The sequence below is a fragment of the Acipenser ruthenus genome, chromosome 6 (assembly GCF_902713425.1).
Source record: "Acipenser ruthenus chromosome 6, fAciRut3.2 maternal haplotype, whole genome shotgun sequence".
In the NCBI taxonomy this organism is placed as follows: Eukaryota; Metazoa; Chordata; class Actinopteri; order Acipenseriformes; family Acipenseridae; genus Acipenser; species Acipenser ruthenus.
Genome location: NC_081194.1, coordinates 24,374,530 through 24,396,509, shown reverse-complemented (window position 1 = coordinate 24,396,509; position 21,980 = coordinate 24,374,530). Strand labels below are relative to the sequence as shown.

General features: G+C 36.2%; 1 protein-coding gene across 2 annotated transcripts in view; it reads left to right on the top strand.

Annotated features, from left to right (window-relative positions):
• sh3yl1 (SH3 and SYLF domain containing 1) overlaps positions 1-21,980 on the top strand; it is a 64,574-nt gene that overhangs the window by 22,772 nt on the left and 19,822 nt on the right. For both annotated transcript variants that reach the window (XM_034017597.3, XM_059025277.1), the window contains exons 5-8: positions 10,123-10,235; positions 17,811-17,939; positions 20,439-20,592; positions 21,049-21,121. In XM_034017597.3, the coding sequence (XP_033873488.1) occupies positions 10,123-10,235; positions 17,811-17,939; positions 20,439-20,592; positions 21,049-21,121 (469 nt within the window). The remainder of the gene's footprint in view (positions 1-10,122; positions 10,236-17,810; positions 17,940-20,438; positions 20,593-21,048; positions 21,122-21,980) is intronic.

Here is a 21,980-nt window from a genome sequence, read left to right as displayed (position 1 = left end):
TTATTATCCTAAATTAGGAGATGCATAGTGAATCGGTGAATGGAATCTGACATAGTTGATAAACAGGTAATGCGTATTTAAGCTAGTCTCTGAAGAACTTGATTAAATTCTTATGTATGTCACAACACTGATAAAGGTGTTAAACCAAACTTTGGTTTACTTAACTTCTTACCTTTTGGTATGAATCAGCAGTTTTAAAATGTACAGAAATGTTTTAAACGCTAGTTTTTGTCAGCATACACAGTGTTGCTGACCATATGTTGACCATTTTATTAAAAACTTGTCATTAGATGGCCGTAAAATGGGTTAGCAGTGGTTTGTAGTTAGACAGGGGCATGGTTGTGGGTGCTTCTGTTGGAATGACTGTGATCCAGACTGCAACTGGGAATTGAGCAGATGTTGTCTTATTTTTTTCAATAATGATAACTCCTGCTTTAGATGAGCCTCGTGAGGGAACAAATACAATTTAGCTACACTTTTTTATACATTACCAGTGTCAGTTGAAATCCACAGGCATCATTGTACTATTGTGTCAGCACTCTACGATAGTTTAAAAGAGAAAAGAAAAAGGACCTGAAAACCAGTGAATCTTGCAAATTCAGCAACCCTTAAGAAAAATATAATTAGTTGTCCTGTCTAAGCATATAAGGCATAAATAAACCTCATTTTTGCTTTGCAAACAAACTACTGCAGTCTTTGCAACTTTTCTGCTACTGCATTTGAAGGTGATGTATCATATAGTCATCTGAAGCATCCAGTACTGGAAGCCAACTGTATTTGTCCATATTGATTTCTCCAAATTAAATTTTCCTTACGGGGGTGAAAGCCTACCACAAATATATCTCTTTAGGGACACATGTCTTTACTGTTGCTCACGTCAGATGGTTGTCACATAGTCTGTTTCTCACTCACCTCTCTTATATTTGTGATCTCAAATGGAAACATACTATTTTGTACAGTGTGGTGTTGCTATACTGGCTAGTTTTTCTAAGGTTTTAACCATTTGATGTCAGACAGGTTCTCAGACTAAATACATTATTAGATTTGAAAACTAGACTTGCAAAAAAAAAAGAAAGAAAGAAAGAAACATGTTGGTTACCAATATATAATATATGTGCTTTGGTTAATTAACATCAACGTCATTCCATCAAGGGTTTTTGTATTATTCTCTGGGTTCATACAGCATGTCACAAACCCCCGGAAATGGGGAAGAATATCCGTAGGAATAATATATGAGTAAAAACGTCCTATCTTTCACTAAATTCATTTTTGGATTTCCTATTGCAGCTCATATTTTAAAATGCATATGAATTGATAATGTAGCTGTTCAACATCTATTTATACTGTATAAGTCTTAAGGCACACTTCTCAGTAAAAGCGAAAAAATATATTTATTGTGTGTCTGAGGAATGTGGATCTAGGCTTAGAGTTCTTGTATGTCTGTGGTGAGGGGTGTGTTTTTCTCCATTTATGTTGGCACATGCAGGTGTCTGTGTAAGGGACACACATTGGTGACAGTTCCTCCCCACATAGATCAGCACTGACTGGGCATTAGGCTGTGCCGAGCCTTTCTGTTTAAGAAAAATGTTGTCTGTATATTGCATGTGTGTCTGTGTGTTATGGCAAGGTTGGTTACTGACTTCCCAGATAAGTATGACTCTCTGGGACAGTCCAAATATGTATGTGTTTTGTTCCAAAAAAAAAGTGCATATTATTGTTCACAAGTATTATTGTCCCTCGATTTGTCAGTGACTGAACTACCACAGTCTGGGACGTAAATAGAGGAAGTTGCAGGGAGACCATTCTAGGGAGTAGCTAAGCGTGCTTAAAGTAAATGTTGATTGGTATGAAAGTTTACTTTTATTTTGCTTATGGGTCATTCTATGTCAACTCAACCACCTCAGGATTTTGATTTTGCTTATATTATATTAAGATACAGGTCAGGTGTGAAACCTGCTCGGTGCTGAATAATTTTAATTCTATAATTTAAATTTTATAATTAAGTCAGATTTCAAGAACATTGCATAGTTTGACCTGTAATTTACACATCCAAAAATTGCATTAAATACCTTTTTTCTATACTATTGCAAAAATAATCTTGCAGACAGATTACAAAGTCAATGTTTTTATTACAAGTCCTTCAAACCTTCATCTATAAGCCCATCAAAGCTCAGTTTGGTAGCTCATGTTCCACAATGTGTTTCAGCTCTTCAAAGGCCATTTTTGACATTTTCAGCCTGAATCCATTTTGTGGGGTCATTAAAACAGACAGTAAAGTAGGTACACAGTTACAGGGCTGTATATAGAAAGTCAATTACATTATGGACACGCCTAAGCAATTTGAAAGTGATATCTGTACTACTTTAGAAGGAACAAGCACTTGAATTTCTTATAAAAAATCACTTGGAAATTTGACAATTTAACGTTTTCAATTTTGAGACCCCCAGCATCACAATAATACCAAAGCTCTGATACTTTTTTTGCAAGAATTCTACAGAAGACTAACTGCCTTCATCTGTACAGAAGTATTCATAGGACTACTGGCATTCTAAATACAATTTTTAGATCCTCAAAATCACTCCAAAACTAGACGCATTTCACTCCAACCCCTCTACTAAAGGGGGTGTATCAGTAAATATTCATCATTGAGCTTAAATATTTGGCCTGATTGCATACCTGTATCTTCCACTACATAAAATATAAGCAAAATCGAAATCTTGAGGTGCGAATCTTCCTGGATTTTGGTTGAGTTGACATGGAATGACCCTTACATTTGTTTTTTGCATGTTTTACCTTTACTCAAATGTATTGCTCATTAAAATCGTATAATTCCCTAGAATTATAACACCCCAGTTTTCTTTACTTTGTAGTTTACTGCAGCTTTTACCTCCTGAATTAGTTTCCCTGTGCATCAAACAGGATTACCTATATATATATAATATAATATATATATATATATATATATATATATATATATATATATATATATATATATATATATATATATATATATATATATATATATATATATACACACACACACACACATACACACACACTTTTTTGTGGGTTTTTTTGGGGGGGGGATTTTAAGAGCATGGCACGTTTTATGTAGACTAATGGCATTGCTGTCAACTAAGTGCGCCAAAAAATGTATACTTGTGGTATTAATATTATAGGTTGACTAAGTTATCCTGTAAGTTAACATGTCCAGCTGCTGGCCTTTTATAACCAGTGCAGGCACATTTAGAGGGTCCTCTCAAAGGTAAGAACATGAGAGAGTGAGTGTTCGGTTTAAAAATATTTGTGTTAATGTTGTGGATTATAGCCAAATTAATTTGAAATGTCAATATACTGTAGGTTTTGAGTGTGATATTTGGTGAAGAGTGGTGCAAAATCAATCCAGTTATAGTGTTCACCATGTAGAGTGTGACACACAGACAGAGAGACGTGGATGGATGAACAGACACAATTAGGTAAAATTTATAAAAAGAGAAAGGCTGACATTGCCAATATGATCCAGTCAAAAAGCAATGTTACAGTTACCGCTAGAAGTTAAAATTGCCCTTTTTCTCCAAGCCCCGGCCTCTTTCCTGAGTCTAGATCTCTAGCTAAAGGTTATAAGGAGTCTGACAGTGTCCATCTTGTGTCCAGCTAACTGTAGCATTGGTGAATATATAAAAATAATAATACTACAATAAATAAATATATTGTACAACAGGGTTAGAAACTACAATATTGTGCTACTAGTCCCTTTTGAAACTTGCTAGTCCTGATGTAAAGTTACTAGTCCTTATGTGAGTGCCAAGGTTGGAATCAACAACAACAGTTGAGGTCCCTAAAAATAGGCTTAGATTTTATTTTGCTAAAAGATAAACGCCGTTATAAATTTAGATTTACAATTTTTTTTTTTTTTTTTTTAAACAAATCACCTAAGTAAACGCTCATACAGATCGATCAATCACCTTTTTGCACCTCGTTACTGAGCGACTAACTGTACTGTGTGCTGAGAAACTGACACTGACAGCACCAGACAGGTTGACAGAGGAAAAAATTCTCTCAGCTGTGTCACCTTGCCGACCATGAAGCTCTGCCTAAAATTGACACAGATGACACAAGTAAAATATTTAATTTATTGTACATTACATGTGTTGCTACAGTATTTACAAAAATGCTGGCTGGGTATGAATTACTATCTACAATAATTAATGTACTCACGTACACCTGCAGTCTTCACTAAAGTCCCAATTTAAAGACAGTACGTTTCACTGTAGCCCTCGGGATGAAATTGTTAGCTAGGTGGCTTTTTTTTTTTTTTTTTAATTAGCAGTGGGAGAAAAATGCTTCAGCAAGTACAGTAGAATCTGCCAGAACTGACGGACGCTGAATCTACTATAGATACTAATAAGAGCATAGCAAATACAAAAGAAAAACCAGGGAAACACAGATCTTTTCAAGAAAGCTGGGAGACTTTGTATAAATGGATTTTATATTTTTAAACGCTGCAATAACAGTTCTGATTGTGAAGCATCCACAGTATATATTGACAGAACAGGTGATTTATTTGCACTATGCAGGACCTTATATTCCCCCTTTGGTGCTTGAGCCCCAGAGAGCTCACAGAATCACCACCTGTGCACCTATTATCAGTGGTTAAAGCCTGGTTTTCAAACAAACTGATTATCGCTTACCAGTACTGTATTGGTATAAAAATGTGTGTTTTGAAAAAAGTAATTTTAGCTTCCAATCACTTAAAATATGCTGACGATAATGTAAACAACACCAAGCTATAGACAGCAAGTCCCAAGCTTTAAACGTGTTACTGTTTATAGATAAGAACTCAACTTTATTATGAATATATTGTGTTATTATGTTTTAAGCAACATACTACGATAATGTTCATTGTGATAATTGTTTTAGTTTTAGAATGTTTAGTAAAACGTGGCCTATTGCTTGACCTCATTAGTACAACCGGCCCCCTTTGTTAATGACATCTTCAGTCAGGGTCGTAACCCGGTATAAATCTCCACATTTTTGTTAAATGACTTTACACTTGCTTCAAAAGATGCAACACGTTTCAGTAAATTCAAACGATAAACTTTGCATCCCGCGCAGAGGGAGAACACAAACATAAAACGTCATTAAGTGGGGTTGGCATTGCAGGGGAGATGAAGGGAGGTTTCAGTTCCGAGTGACTGTTTTCTAAGCATTATTTGTGAATGCTTATTCACCACTCCTACACCCTGTTAGAAAATGGACTTCCTTGCATTTTTTTAATGCAAGACTGAACGTGAGTATATGTGTACATTTGTTTTAAGTACTCGCCCAGAGGTCTACTGAGACACAGACGTCAACTAGTCCTCATCAGATTTAATTAGTCTTGGGCGAGCGTGAGTTTCTAACCCTGTACGATGTATAATGGTAACATACTGCAACAGTATAATCTGTACAATAATACTAACATTGTTTTTTTTTTATGTTTGTCATTTTAAATAGAGTTGATCACTGTACAAAACATTTCCTTTACAAGTTTTGCCTAGTGTTGGAAAACATGAATAATTTTGGATCTGATCTGTATCATATGGCAGACAGACATGGACCTTGATTGACTCGCTTCACAAATCTGAAGAAACACCGTCGATTTAGGCAATTACTTTTTGGCAGCTTATGTTGCGTGCACAGCTGCATTTTTTTCTTGTTTTCTGACAGCTAGAAGTAAATAGGGGACATAGCCCTGCATGTAAATATTTGGCAGGGCAGAGCCCTGCTGATAAAATGTGTATTTTGATTTGAATGTGTTTGGGGTTATTTAAAACTAGTGATATTGTTTGGCAGCATGAATGGGGTTAAAGCCCGATTTCTCTAAACGCGTCTAGAATGTGTCCATCTCCAAATTAAGTGATTACTAATTCAGAGATTGTCACGTATGTAAAAGCACAGCAGTCTCTCATAGCAGAGTGGGGGCTGTTCAGATTGGAGAGCTGGAATGAGAGAACATAAGAAGTAAGAGAGAGACAGTTTGAAAAATACAATTGCTACACGTGCTGGGTTAACACCAGCACGATCCTTGTTTTTTTTTGGTTTGAAACCATTGTGTCAGTTTATTTTGGCCACCGTGCCATTTTCTTTTGTGTTTGTGAACTATTATGTTTTGTTTAAAAGTTTGATTTAAAATAAAGAAAAGAGCGCATTGGCGACTCACCCGCAGTACTTGTGTGTGTCAGCTTCTTGGTCTGTGACGTCACCCACTCAGCCTTCCTGTAACTGGACCAAGAGCGACTGTGTTTGTCTTTCCATTTTTTTTTATATACAAGAGAAATACTACTCAGACAGAGCTATTTTTCCATTTGATATTTAGAAACTCTCACACACATTCTGGTGAGGTGGTAAATCGGTGCAAGGCAAAACCATGTGATAAAATTCTCATTTCTAATAATTGTGTAATTTATGATGGGTGTGTTTTTTTGCCTTTTTGAATACATGTTAAGTAATGTCCATTTACAAGGGGGAAGAAAAACATCCTCCCCAGGATCATGCATCTTAAAAAGCTTTGTGAAACGTTTGTTTCTCTATAGGGTATAGAAATTTCAGTCATACGCTAACGCATTGACTTTAAACTTAATTTTAAACAATATGACATTAACTTAAAACTAAATGCATTTTTTATGACGAGCATGATCGGGCCTTAATCCATGTTTCTTCTTTCCTGCGCTGTTTTCAAAATTGCCTTAAAGCTACTACTCTATGGTGGGAGGAATACGTCAGAAATTATTGTTGTTGATCCCGCCCAGTCCTCCAAGGTTCTGAGGCTGAGATTTCTTTACATTGCAGGGTGATGCATAATTGTTTAATGTTCAAAATACAGAAAAAAGCAGTGCAATGCATCAGAGTAATGGAAAAAAACACGCATGATTTAAACTTTCAAACCTATAAATAGTCCCTTTAATTGGGGTTTTAGATAGAGGCTCTGCCAAATGTATTTGCATCAGTGGGATCTGTATCTACCCTGTAAAAGCTTGACTGAACCCTTCTTTTGTTTTGTTTTTTATTTTATTTTTCTCAAAGTCAATCTTCCTGAAATTATAGTTTTGTTTTTGTTGCCTTGTGCTTTGACTCTTTTACATAAGATGATCACATGAAGGCAGGAAGTGAGAGAATCATAGAAAATGCAGTGGTCATTGGCAGGGATGTTACCTCAAGTATGAATGTTCCCTCAAGTGTGATGAACAAGGGCTGGTTCAAATTCAGAAAGCACCCTCATTCTAAAACAAGGGTACATGCTCACTCAAGTGTTAAAAATCAAGTGTCTCCTCACACACAAGCAGCAGCTTCAACAGCAAGCAGGCTGTGATGTAGCTAGTACCTTGCTCACACACACACACGCCCACATACGAGCACAGCCTCAACTGAGATGATGCAGACTTATAATTACTGAAACCTTCATAGTAACCAAAACAAAATTGTGCTTTGTGCTTGTACCATACATAAAAAAAGCTTGAATAAATGACCGATGGCTTGCTGTATTGTTAATATATGTTTTACTTACTGTATTGAAGATTGTTCTATGTTAAAAGCACTGTACATGAAAAAAATGTAAATTACATTTGACTTTCTCAAGGTATTTTATTGGCTTTAAGAGCTGGGTCATGTACAGTTGGCACCCTGATGCAGCTAATGCTGCATGACAATTATAATTCAAATATGCATTTTCTTTGCAATACATTTTGAAGTGCACACAGTAATACATATAGATACATATATAACAGTTAGATTTTTTTTATTAATAATATTTTTTATAATACTGTTTTATAATAATTTATTGAGGTGTTCCAACAGTCATTACTGATGACTCTTAAACATATAAAACATTTATAGCTTTGCACATAGCACAAACTTTTGTTTAAATTAGACTTTTGTTTAATTCGGTGAATTCCTGCCAAATTGTTTTCTAAAAAAAATCTATCCAGTGTTCCTTATTGTTTTTTGTGATGCTTTTGATGTGGCTTTGAGTGATAATTAAATCATTATGTGCATTAGTACTTGACCGAGTGCAGCACTGCATAAATGAGCCTTGCTCACATTGGGCATTCAAAGTAGGAAAGGCTGAAGAGCACACAGTACACGCTTCACTTGGAATTTGTCGTCTTCCTGCTTTATTTATGTTAATTACTGAGGTCATAATCATAAGGCAAAATGTTTGAGGTTTCTTTAATTGTTTTGTTTGGTGTTAGTTTGCTTAAAGTATCTAAAATGTGACAATACTAAAATAAACTTGACAAATTAAAACAGAGCTGGTTCCTTCAATAAGTTACTATCCCTTTTGAAACAAACCGACACATTTTAAGCTTTTTGTTTTAAATGATACTTCAAGTTTGAAGATATACAGTGTATCACATCTTTACTAAATAAACAATACAGTAACATACCTTTCAACTGTACCGATTTAGCCGGTAAAATACCTGATTTCTAACTTTGGTACCGAATCCTCACAAACTGATTGTGTGTACTGAATTTTGAGCTTCATCTGAAGCCCTTTTTTTTTTTTTTTTTTCTTCCACCTGCACAGCCCCGCCAGGCCACTTGAGGCATGCAGATGCTAGCGTCACTATCACCATGGTACTGCCTGCTAGACAGATAGGTAGACAGCAAAGATATTGGTAGACAGTCCATTCAAAGTTATTGTTATTATAGAATTTGTTTGGTTAATTTCCGAGTATGTAATGTAAGAATTTTTAACATTATAACACGCGGGGTTGGGTGCTGGAGATTAAAAACTGAAGAGATTTTATTAAATATTTTAGGGTGTTGTGTGAGGCTGAAACTCTTGCTGGTGCCAGTCATTGAAACTTCTAGATTTCTTAATTTTAAGCCATCACATGTATCCCTTATCCCTAAGGGAACACATGATTGTAATAATACTAATTTAATTTAAATGTATTTATTTTAAGGCAGTTTAGCCAGTCATTGTTTTCCTCACTCATTTAGATCCATAATTATCCAAGAGGAAAAATCCCCATTAATCTATTTATTTAGTTAGTTAGTTAGTTAGTTATTTTAAGCCCACAAATGTTGAATTCATGGAATGCTTAATGATTTTAGAATATGTTTCAAAAGTTTTTTTAGGCTTTTCTATTTTCATTATACATCATTATACAACAACTGATTAAAAACATGTCGGTATGCTAATACGTACATTTACATAATAAAATAAAGTTTAGTTATTTTAAATGTTGCATTATATATTTAAGGTAAGGCAAGTTTATATTTCCGTTAAAAGTGCTCCTGGCTATAATGTTCTGCCGCCCGGTTGTACAGAATTCCTGGGGAGAAACCTGATGATGCGTGGTATTTAAAATATTGGCATATCCCCTTCTTAATTACCATAAAATTATTTTGTTGTAAGCCCATGTTGTGTCAAGAAGGACTGGGTCAAGTGGATTGTTTTTCAGGAGTAATACTATCCTAGCGTGCTACTTCTTTTTCTAAGCAAAGTTTATAAATAAATAAAGCACTTGCAATGAGTTTACTTTAAATTATACCAACCTTTCCAGTGATGCACAATTCTTTTCAAGTTTGAATTAAGTATGATGCATTTTGAATGACCTGCTGATTCTGTTTATTAATGTTTTAAACATACGACATTGTGTTTATTTTTGTTTATACTTAGGTTATTGGGAAAAGAGCTCTGCTGCAGTTTGTTTATGTGTTCTAAGCTTAAACTGGTCGCTCAGTTTTTGTGTTGATGACCAGATGTATTTGATTTTTAACAAGCACACTCTGTAAGTTTGGCGGGGCGGGGCGGGGCGGGGGGGGGGGGGGTGGGTGTTCAGGGGATTTCTTTCTGCAGTATGTCTGTGAAAGTTTGACTGAATAGCGCCAAGAAACAGGGTAATAAGATGGGCCCTAATAGGCTAGTAGAAGAACATCATAGCATGGGGGGAGGGGGGTCGTGTGGTGTCTGTATTTTACAATTTGATTGTTGTTCTTGAGTGGACAAAGGTCATGCTGATTTTTTGTGATAGATAGCTCTAATTTAGTATTTACTGTGTTATATATGTAGACAGCCTGAGGAGCTAGAAATGTACATATTTAAAAAAATATATATATATTTTTTTTTTACAGGTATCAGATTTGGTTATCATCTTGAATCACAAGAGAGCAGTCGAAGCTTTTGCAAAAGGTGGCAATCTCACACTTGGGGGAAATTGTACTGTTGCAATAGGTCCATTGGGCAGGTAAGTGATTGTGAATGTCAACAAAAAAATTCTGCTTTCGATTTAAATTCCAGTTGTTTATGTAGCATAAATAAGGCCCACAATGTATGCCTTATTCCCTATCAAGTATGAAATGTAACCATTACCTCATGGGTATTTATCCTTTAAGACCCTATAAGCTGAATAAATATAACAAAGACGAGAAAGACTACAAACGGTTAAGTGTTGAATATACTTTTATCTGCTTATTCGCTTGTGTAATTATACTATTGCGATTTTATATTTACGTGATTTATAGTAATTTCTATTTACACATATTATGCACTCAGCCATGGTTTTCATTAAGTCCCTCAGCAGCCTTGTGCCCTGCACGAAGCTGGCGGCTCTGTCGCCCCTTCCCTGGGATCGAACAACTAAGTCGTTCTCTCTCAGACTGCTAGAAAATAAATTTTGTTTTTTATTATGAAAATTATATATAATCAACAGTAATCGAGTGTACTGTTTCTCGGCATGTATTTTCCTTTTTTTTTTTTTCCCCCCACAGAAATATTAGCGCACCTGTTGGACCGAGACCCGCGCTTCAGGTTAAAACTGCTTGCAGTTTTCTACCACAGTGTTGACACATTAATTCTGCTTGCAGAATTATTGTGAAGACTGGTAGGCCTCTGTAGGTGGGCATCCCAATAGATCGTTCCCATGGTAACTGTAGGTCCCAGACCTGCTCCCGTTCCTGCCGGTACACTGCACATCGAACACGGTTACCATTCCGATTCACTGGCAGTTGCTGGGCTCAGCTCTGCTTCGAGTCTGGCTGTCCGCTGCCCCTCCTGTAGTGCACCTGGTTCTAATTTCCAATTAACACCCAGGTGCAGGGGATAATTAAATAATAAAACAATTAACCAAACTGAATTAAACAATAAGCAAAACAATTAACTAAAAGAAACAGCTGTGTAGGAGGAATAAAACTGGGTGAAGAACAGCCAAACTCAGCTAACAAGGTGAGGTTGCTGAAGACAGTTTACTGTCAAAAGTCATACACCATGGCAAGACTGAGCACAGCAACAAGACACAAGGTATTTATACTGCATCAGCAAGGTCTCTCACAGGCAGAAATTTCAAGGCAGACAGGGGTTTCCAGATGTGCTGTCCAAGCTCTTTTGAAGAAGCACAAAGAAACAGGCAACGTTGAGGACCGTAGATGCAGTGGTCGGCCAAGGAAACCTACTGCAGCAGATGAAAGACACATCATGCGTACTTTCCTTCGCAATCGGAAGATGTCCAGCAGTGCCATCAGCTCAGAATTGGCAGAAGACAGTGGACCCTGGTACACCCATCTACTGTCCGGAGAAGTCTGGTCAGAAGTGGCCTTCATGGAAGACTTGCGGCCAAAAAGCCATACCTCCGACGTGGAAACAAGGCCAAGCGACTCAACTATGCACGAAAACACAGGAACTGGGGTGCAGAAAAATGGCGGCAGGTGCTCTGGACTGATGAAATTTGAAATATTTGGCTGTAGCAGAAGGCAGTTTGTTCGCCGAAGGGCTGGAGAGCGGTACACGAATGAGTGTCTGCAGGCAACAGTGAAGCATGGTGGAGGTTCCTTGCAAGTTTGGGGCTGCATTTCTGCAAATGGAGTTAGGAATTTGGTCAGAATTAATGGTCTCCTCAATGCTGAGAAGTACAGGCAGATACTTATCCATCATGCAATACCATCAGGGAGGCATCTGATTGGCCCCAAATTTATTCTGCAGCATGACAATGACCCCAAACATACAGCAAAAGTCATTAAGAACTATCTTCAGCGTAAAGAAGAACAAGGAGTCCTGGAAGTGATGGTATGGCCCCCACAGAGCCCTGATCTCAACATCATCGAGTCTGTCTGGGATTACATGAAGAGAGAGAAGCAACTGAGGCTGCCTAAATCCACAGAAGAACTGTGGTTAGTTCTCCAAGGTGTTTGGGCCAACCTACCTGCCGAGTTCCTTCAAAAACTGTGTGCAAGTGTACCTAGAAGAATTGATGTTGTTTTTGAAGGCAAAGGGTGGTCACACCAAATATTGATGTGCTGTAGATTTTTCTTCTGTTCACTCACTTTGAACCCTCAATTGAATTAATAATTTGTCTAATCAGAGCATTTGAATTATTTGTAGCTCTTAAATGGTTGGCTGCACAGGCCTCAATTAGTACTAGTCTAGAACTACCTAATGTTAACTCAGGTAAGGTAGTCTAAGATTTGTGAAAGCAGCCAAAAGAGTCGGATATTTCTAACATTGCATTAAGTCACTAATTGTTCGTTCAATTGGGATCAATTTAATAATTGAGAACTCAGTTGGAACACAAACAGCAGACACAGTGGGTCTGCAGGACCAGGTTTGTGAAAAACTGACATAAATGATGAGATATATGTATATATTTATATATGTGTGCATTGCACAATTATTCTTTTTACTTGTTTTGATTGTTATGTTTAATAAACATGAAGTTCTCAAAAGTGTCCTTTAGTTTGCATCTTTCAGGTTGATCAACTTTACCAGCAATACTGAAGTGTCTCTCCACTTTATTATTAGCATTATTATTGAAAAGTAGTTAAATGCATTTGAAATTGAAATATTTAAACTTTCCCATGATTTTAAATTCAAATGCAAATTCTTGTATTTTAGAATATACAAATAGGGCAGCAGTGTGGAGTAGTGGTTAGGGCTCTGGAGGGTCGTGGGTTCAATCCCAGGTGGGGGGGGGGGGGGCACTGCTGCTGTACCCTTGAGCAAGGTACTTTACCTAGATTGCTCCAGTAAAAACCCAACTGTATAAATGGGTAATTGTATGTAAAAAAATAATGTGATATCTTGTAACAATTGCAAGTCGCCCTGGATAAGGGCGTCTGCTAAGAAATAAATAATAATAATAATAATAATAATAATAATAATAAATACCAAGTTAAATGCAAATAGTTCAGCAGATTGCATTTAAATTATTATTTATTTTTTAGCAGACGCCCTTATCCAGGGCAGCTTACAAATTGTCACAATTATATCACGTTATGTTTACATACAACTACCCATTTGTCCATTTGTTTATACTAAATCTAGGTAAAATACCTTGCTCAAGGGTACAACAGCAGTCCCTCACCTGGGATTGAACCCACAACCCTCTGGTCAAGAGTCCAGAGCCCTAACCACTACTTCACACTGCTGGCCTCAAGTCTGGATACAAAGTAATGTGTCGATTTAAACCAAAGTAATGGTTTTGGAGACATTTTATAGGGAAACTATGATATAAAAGAAAAAACTACTTCAGATTATTCAAGAAAACAGAAAAGTTGTTTAAGCACATATAGTACAGTGGCTAAGACGAGAGTGATAGTAACAGTATTTTCATGATTTTGGTTTAATACAGTATATGGATTGGAACTAAATAAAATACATATACAGTATATTAATGCCTAAAAGCGCATGTGTCAGTTTGTAGAATTGTGCACACCGTAAACTGAAAGAAAAGCTGTTTGGGGTCTTATTGTAATTACAGAAGCAGCATAATGCCTGTAATTGTACTTTAAATGAATAACATCTGATAATGTCCCAACTGTGCTTATTGGCACCGTTTGCAGAAAAACGTGTAAAACGACTGAAATTTGTACATTTTTTCCATCAACAAATATTTGCGCTTCTGCAGTGCTAGATTACACTATCACAAATTCACAATAAATATATGGCACATTAATAATGCAGACTTATAATAAATGCAAAATTAGCAAAATGCTTTGCTGGTAAAATGGTCTTGTTTTACAGCAATATAACCAAGCAATATCAGAATAAAATCGAACATTAAAAATGTCAATGTATTGTTTACTTTAACGGTATGTTTCATATCAGGTATCCCCCCTTCGTGAAAGTCTAGATCTGTCCCCAAGGTGTTATGAAGAATATTTTTTCTCGGGGCCAAATGAGAGTGTAACGGTTCCTTTGGGGCCATGACTAATTAAAACCAATATACATGTATAGGTCTATTCTCAAAACAGCACGGCTAAATATTTAAAAGTTAATATTCAAAATAAGTAGGCAACTATTACTATTACTATTACTTATTCATTTACTTTTGATTAAAATAGCCACCTTCACAATATTAGGAATCTGTAATCTACCTAACATAGCCTACCTTATATAACAAATGTGTTTGTTTCATTTATTTTTTTAACCAACGGTGGATAATGCATTGCTGAGTTTGTTGCGCTCACATTTCAGGTGGTGTCTGGAATGATCCAAATGCAATTAAAACAGCGGGTGGAGTCGTGAAATAAATATATTTATAACTTCTCTTATGCAATTATTTCAATAGCGATTAATAAAATCAGTCATAAGTGTGTCTCATGTGCCTTATAGAAAAGTGAAAGAGCAGCACGTCGCACCGGCATGGTGTGCTGTAATGGAATCAGAGATGAAAAGTTCTGCTAGGAGAGAATAGTAGTGAGTAGCTGGTGAGCCCAGCGACCCGGGAATCTTTTTTAAGGCGAGCAAAGCGAGGTGGGAATTATTTAAGACGAGCGCAGCAAGCTGGCATCAATAAATTAAAAGTAAATTGGCTCATTTTTGCTGTTTAATCTACTATTTGTTATTGTAAACAAGTAAAACTTCAAAGAAAAGTTTAAAGTACCTGGTATTGCTAGGCAGTCTCCCATCCAAGTACCAACCAGACATGCATATTATTATTATTATTATTATTATTATTATTATTATTATTATTATTATTATTATTATTATTATTATTATTATTTATTTTTTTTTTTTTAGCAGATACACTTATCCAGGCCAACTTATAATTGTGACATACAATTACCCATTTATACAGTTGGGTTTTTTACTGGACCAATCTAGGTAAAGCAGCAATGTGTCCCACACCTGTGATTGAACTCACAACCCTCCAGTCAGGAACAAGCGACGGATCATTAGTGACTCGTATAACTAAATCTCTGCAGTTTCCGACAAGTTTTTCTCACTTGTATGAGGAACTACAGTCTCGCTAGAAACATGCTTAGGGCAATCTGGATCATCATCTGGATAATCAGCAAATAAATCATATACTATCACTTGTCGAGCCATGGCAGTAAAAAAAAAAAAATTCAATGGCACAACTGGACATACGTCTCCTTCAGGGTAGTCTTAAAGTCAACACCTTACTTATGGCCAGTCTTAGACTTAAGTCAGCTTTGTGAATATGGCCTCTTAAACATTCCCCCCCCCCCCATAAAGAGATTTATTGAACTTTGTACTTCACGCTTAAAAGGGTTTAAATTCTTTCTTTCAAGTTATGTAGACATTACTAAAATGCTTGCAAAAAACGGGCAAGTTGGTTACTTTGCTTGCTTCAAAGAGGTAAAAGAGAAGTTTAGTAATTATTTAATTCATCATGGGAAATCTTGGCAGGGTACATATTTATGTTTACATTTAATTAGTTTGCTGTGTTACTGCCACATTACCATTTGTCATATTTTGCCATGTAGGGTGTAACTGTAGTTTGTGCAAAAGGTTTTTTTTTTCTTTCTTGTTCAGTAGATGTGTTGCTGGTGCATACATTTTTACAAAACCTCAGGGTTCTGTGATCTATTGGGTTAAACATTATAAAAGCATTTGTCACCAACTAGAAAATAACCTATCAATTGTACTGTATTTACATTGTATGCATACAGGATAGCTCTGAGACAGTGGATTATCATAAATAATCTGTTGTGCGGCATCAGGCTGAATAATCCATGAGCCAGAAATGACAAGGTTAATTGGTTTGCCTATCCAGAGGAGGATGATTTGTTATAATGACAGCTTTCAAGATGTGTATCCGGTTTTATGCCGCACACCAGGATTTGAGAGCAGTGGAATGATACTGATTGAATCATTTTTGACTGTCACAGTTTTAATTTTCATTCCTTCCAATCAAATGCTATAAATAGGATGCCCAGTAGTATCACGGTATTAGGACGTGTGGAGGCGTATGGGTTATGATCCTGACTATACATTATAACTGTCCACAGCAATTTATCCTAAATAGATCCAAAACTGTCATTCTTATAACAATGCTGTCTCCTGTGTATACTGTATTTTATTTAAAAACTCTTCTAATACTGTGCAAAAGCCAGGGGACAAAGTGGTCAAAACAACCTTTGACAGTGTTCGTGCTCATTTCTCTTAAAGGAGATGTGTTCATATTTTAACTGATTTAAGTCCTGTCCCAAAGGATTCATAAAAAACTTTGTTTTAGGTGGAATAAAACATTTCAAAATTGAAAAACAAAACAGCTACAAGTATTTTGTACAAAAGCTTAGTAGAAGGGGTGTCCGAGAGGTCTTGTTTGATGATTAAGTGACAATTGTCAAAATGCCATGGATTCTGTGATTTTTGCAGATGTCCTTGATTTTAATAGAAAGCATTGAACTTTACCAACTGTACTTAAAATTCCACCTTAACAAACCAAAAAAAAACATGCTTTTTTCACAATTGCGTGACAGATGTTGAACTAGCTCGGTTGCCTTACGTTGCACTGGCTATTGTATTTAAAAAAATATGAATTTTCATCCCTGTGACTTCACACACCATTTCTGCTTTCCTCCGTGATTTTGAACTAATTTAACTTGACTGTGTCATGATTTCTGGTACTAATTTACGTAACAAAATCCCAGCCTTCTTCATGATGCACCCATATTCATAAAAGTTGAGCAAACTAAATAAACTTCTTACTTAGTTCAAGATGTTGAAAAAACCTTTGTCTTCCTGACTTAAGAAGTTTCTTTAGTCTTCCTTTAGTCTGAAGATTGCTTGAAAAACACTCCAGCTGTCTGCCAGCTGTAAAGAAACAACAAAGTAGTGTTGTCAGAAATAAAAGACTGGTATTAACTTAAGATCAAAGTTTATAACTTCAGTAAATATTTAACATAGAACTCAACCAACAGAGAATGCACGTAACACTCCCCACGTTGCCCTCTAGTTTGTGTTCTACTGGATGGCTACAGCAAAAGATGTACATCATGGAGGTGGGAATCACATCAGAAGTAAAATTAGGTAGCACAATATTACAGTTCAGCTATCGTATTCACATATATGCCTTCAAATCAGTAAACCTGAAAACATTCCTCAAGTGAGTCAAGCTGGATACCAAATGGCTTTTTGTTACCCATCCACCATCAAATGCTATATGTATTTAAGGGCCAATCTGTAAATGAAGTACATTAAAAAAACTGGTGCCTTAGTTGGCTTCAAAGTTGTCTTCATATTGATGTTTAAGCTTGAAAGAATGTCCCGTTGTGTTCATTTTCCAGTAAGCACACAATGAAAATATGGAAATTTACATGTTTTCCCTAAAGGGACATGTTTCATTCCTACACGAATAACTACAGTAAATTACAATTTACTCATGCCCCCAAAATGATTCTCTTGTAAAAAAAAAAAAAAAAAAAAAAAAAAATATATATATATATATATATATATATATATATATAATATAAATTAAATAAAAAATAAACAACACCCTTAAACCAAATTTAACTGTAATTACTGTATGTTTAGGATGGAGAAGGCCTTAATACCCTGCATTGTTACATGTATTTTACAGGAATATCGAAGGAGATGTTGCTGTTCGGAGTACAGCTGCTGTGTATACATATTGCAAGTCACGTGGATTATTTGCTGGAGTTTCATTGGAAGGATCATATCTAATTGAACGGAAAGATGCCAACAAGAAGTGAGTGATTTCAAAATGCACATTTATCCCAAATCTCATGTCAAAATTACTACTTATAGCAGCATTGTGTTCATGCATGTCTACCATGTGCATAATAGTGGATATGTTTAAAGAAAGTGAAGTTGATAGGATAATTTATAATAATTTATTTTACAGAAGGTACCAGGTATGTGTGTGTGTGTTTTTTTTTAAATGTTTTTTTGAACATTGAAATTAAATGTAGTGTTCTATGCATGGGATGACATCTGTAAACAGGACAAGGTGTACTGGAATTTTGACAAATACTTCACTGTGATTGGTTGATTTCTGATATATGATTTATAATCAGTGAAGTTACTTGTCTTAACTGCTTTTATCCAGGCTCTACCTAACTGTACAGGTACGGTTATTGGGAGTAGTTTGGGTTTCCACTTGTCGTGGTGTTGTTTTTATTTTTTTTAACAAATAAACCATGAGCATGGACTTTTTTAGTGGCAGCTTAAAAACAGATTTTCCAGTCAACAGTCATGTTTTAACTCGCATACCTCAGATCTGAATAACTGCAACACAGTATTTGCTTTTGAATGCAAATATGCAAACCCTGGGACACCCATGCATAGAAAAACATAAAACGTTCCAGTTTGTCTTTTCTGATTTAATTTCCTTGTAAAGCAACTGGAAATGTGAGGAATACTCGTGTTTTATTGATCAAGGACACATGTCTATGAAAACTGAAAAGACGCCTATTGAACACATGCCCAGGGGTGCAAATTTTGCGCTATGGCACTAGCGTCTAGAGTCAGGGTATCTCATATAGGGCCAGCATTAAATGCTGGCACCAGTAGACATGTTAATAATTGTGTTTACAAAATATAAAGTAGGTAAGCATGATTACAAATATGGGTGTGATTTAGATATGGAGTACATTTTGTTAAAAAATATTGTTTTAAAGAGGTATCATTGGGGCTTTTTAAAATCAATTATAAATGTACAACAAGCACAAATAAAATATATGAGAGCTTGCCTTTACATTATTATAGACTGTTTGCATGTTCTGGCTTATGTGCTGCAGGCCACTGAGATCTCGCATTGCTCATAAAATGATGTTGCAGCGTGATAGAAATCCAGAACGCTCCACTGAACAGGCAACCGCAATATTTTAATTGTTTTTCCTAAAACTTGTGTGGATTCTTGAACTATGACCAAACCAACTTGTTTCATCTGATTTAGTTCCCTTCTCATGAATTCATCTGATGTCAGTTTCCGGTACAGATACTGAGAAGCAGCAGCAAGTGGCTCTTACTTGTGAGCAAGGGCTCATAAGGGGCTTAAACTGAAAACGTGAAGGGTTTACCAAGTCAGAAAAAAAAGTACATGGTTAACCTGGGGAGCAGAATTCAGACAAGTACACAATTTACATGAGACTTCTCCTTTAAGGTTAAGCAGCCCATCCATCAGCACATTGTATGTTTGGCACCATACACTCTGATTCTTACTGATCACAAGGTTGACACCACATCCAGACATACATGTGATTTTAATTGGGCCTACCATGATTTATCATTCTGTATGGCATTAGTCCCAGTAACGAGTGGCTTGGGTACTGCTGCAAGAACATGACAACCACACTCATGAATAGACTTTTATGCTGTACTGTTTTAACAGATGCAGCTTCCTGAAACACCTTTGTTGCCTCAGTAAGTTTCAATGTCCTCTCCCTTGCTGTTTTATTTTTTACTGTAGTACCAGTTGACTTCCATTTGTCCTAAATATTGCCTAGAGTGCACTCTGGAGTAGTGGTTAGTTCTGAATTATACTTCCCTCTGTGGTATCAGAAAGACGGAAACAAACTTGCTTCAGTGAGAAGTTATATGTATTACAGTTGGTGCCGCCTAATCGGGATACTGATAATCGGGATTTCTGCTTAAATGGGATACAACTCAGGGAGACAGTTCTTCCCAATGCTGTTTATGTTGTTTAATTGGGATGTCACTTTGTTTAATTGTGATGCAGTATTTTCAAATGATGATTGGAGATCGCTTTTCAGAGCAAGACAGGTTCGCGTAGCGCAGTGAGTATGTGATTACACTGTGACTTGTGTAAATTGTGCAAAAAAATATGTTGAACTCTTGAAAGAGCTGGAGTCTCTTGTGGTTTCTCAGGCTGCTGTTGTAAAGAAAATTGGCGTGTCAACATCACAGGTGCATCGCCTTGTGATAAGATGGGATTTAATTATTTTTCATTTCATGTAGAAATAAAGCAACAATTCATTTTGTTTAGGAATAAAAAAAAATTGACTTGTATTTTAAACTATGTATTTAAAATGTAATCATGATGTGATGTGATTTCATTATTTTTTCTTGTCCTTTAGAAACAAAAAAGTGTGACTAAGGTCGTCTCAAACGCCACTCGTTTAATTGGAACAGCCCTGTTTAAGCGGCGCTAACTATACATACAGAATGTTCTACATTTTAATTTATTTGTCCAAATATAAAATAGTGAAATGTCTTATTTTTTCAGATTTTATTGCCAGGACATTCGTGCTTTTTCAATTTTGTTGGGTGATGTGGAGCCACCAGCAGTTGCAGAAGAGCTTTATAGCATACTGAGTTCCTATTCTGAGAAGTATATAAATGATGGACAAAGAGAAAACATGAGAAGAACAGCAAGGAAGGTTTGTAATACAAATGATTGATATAAAGAACCATACCTTTTATAATGTAACATTTTAGGCTGGTGGAGTGGGGGGTGGGTGGATATTGGGTTGGCAGGGAAGGGGTTAAATTAGGCTCCAGCCACAGGTGTATAAAAAAGGGTGATCACGGGTGTTAATGTTGGTGATAGAAGTGGAGGAATGTGTTACTGTGTGGCTGTGCTGGATTTATGTCTGAGTTTTGTAGACCTTTTGTTTTGGCCCTTGTGCCATAACATACTGTTTAGTACTGTCATTGTAAACAAACATGTGCACTAGCGCTTGTCTCTGTCTTCCTTCCTGGTAGAAACAGCCTTGCCAGTGATGCTACCCTGTCACAGGGACTAACCATGAACAAAAATGAACATTTGTTAAAATGTTAATAAACTTCCATTAAAGGCTTCCATTAAATATCCCTGGGTAATTTTCTAATTTCAGACTCAACCAGTGAAACCTTTGTCCAAGTCACAAACACAAAGATCACCTGTGAATGGAAGATCAGGAGATACCGGTGAGAGATGCTGTTTTTTTATGCATGAGGGGAGCTTATATGTGTTTGCAAATTTGCTGCCAGTCTTTCAACTGATGGTATTTAAAATAAACCATTTGAGAATCCTCTTGTAAAATCCAAAAATTCCTTCACTCTGATCTATGACCTATAAATAATAATGCACTATTTTGGCCATGTGACTTTTTGGTTTCCAGATGGTAAAGACCTAATACTATGAGATACTGGCTTCATGCGTCTAAATGCAGGTGATATTGACCTATACCTATACCTATACCTCTGACCTAATATGGCAGGTATTCTGTGGTTCTTAAGTTCCATTGCAGGTGATGTCCAGTAAAAATGTGTATCTTTCCATAGATCTCAGAGGAGTAATTCCTACAGAGTGTGCTCCAAGGGAATGCTGCCGAAAAAATATAAACCTTTTAGTCTCCATAGATCAAGCATTGGCCCGTACTTTCTCGTTATATAGACTGATGAGTGCCTGTCATGCAACCAAATTCTCTGAAAAGTCTGCAGCCTTTTATGAAATCATCAAAAGCCTTAATGAATATGGAATATGTCCTTTAATACAAGATTTGGCAACTTAACAGCGATCCAAATTTGTTTATTTTCTTAACTTTAGAGCTAACAGATGCAGAGTAAGGCTAATTTATATTTCAGTGTAGTTTTATACACTGATTACTGCCATGGGGATTGGGTAATCTTTTTCCATAATCCGTTATTTTTAGAAAACATGGAAATACATGCAATAGGAAAAACAGTGGCTCTCAAAAGTATTCATCCCCCTTGGACTTTTCCACATTTTATTGTGTTACAACATGGAATCAAAATGGATTTAATTAGGAGTTTTTGCCACTGA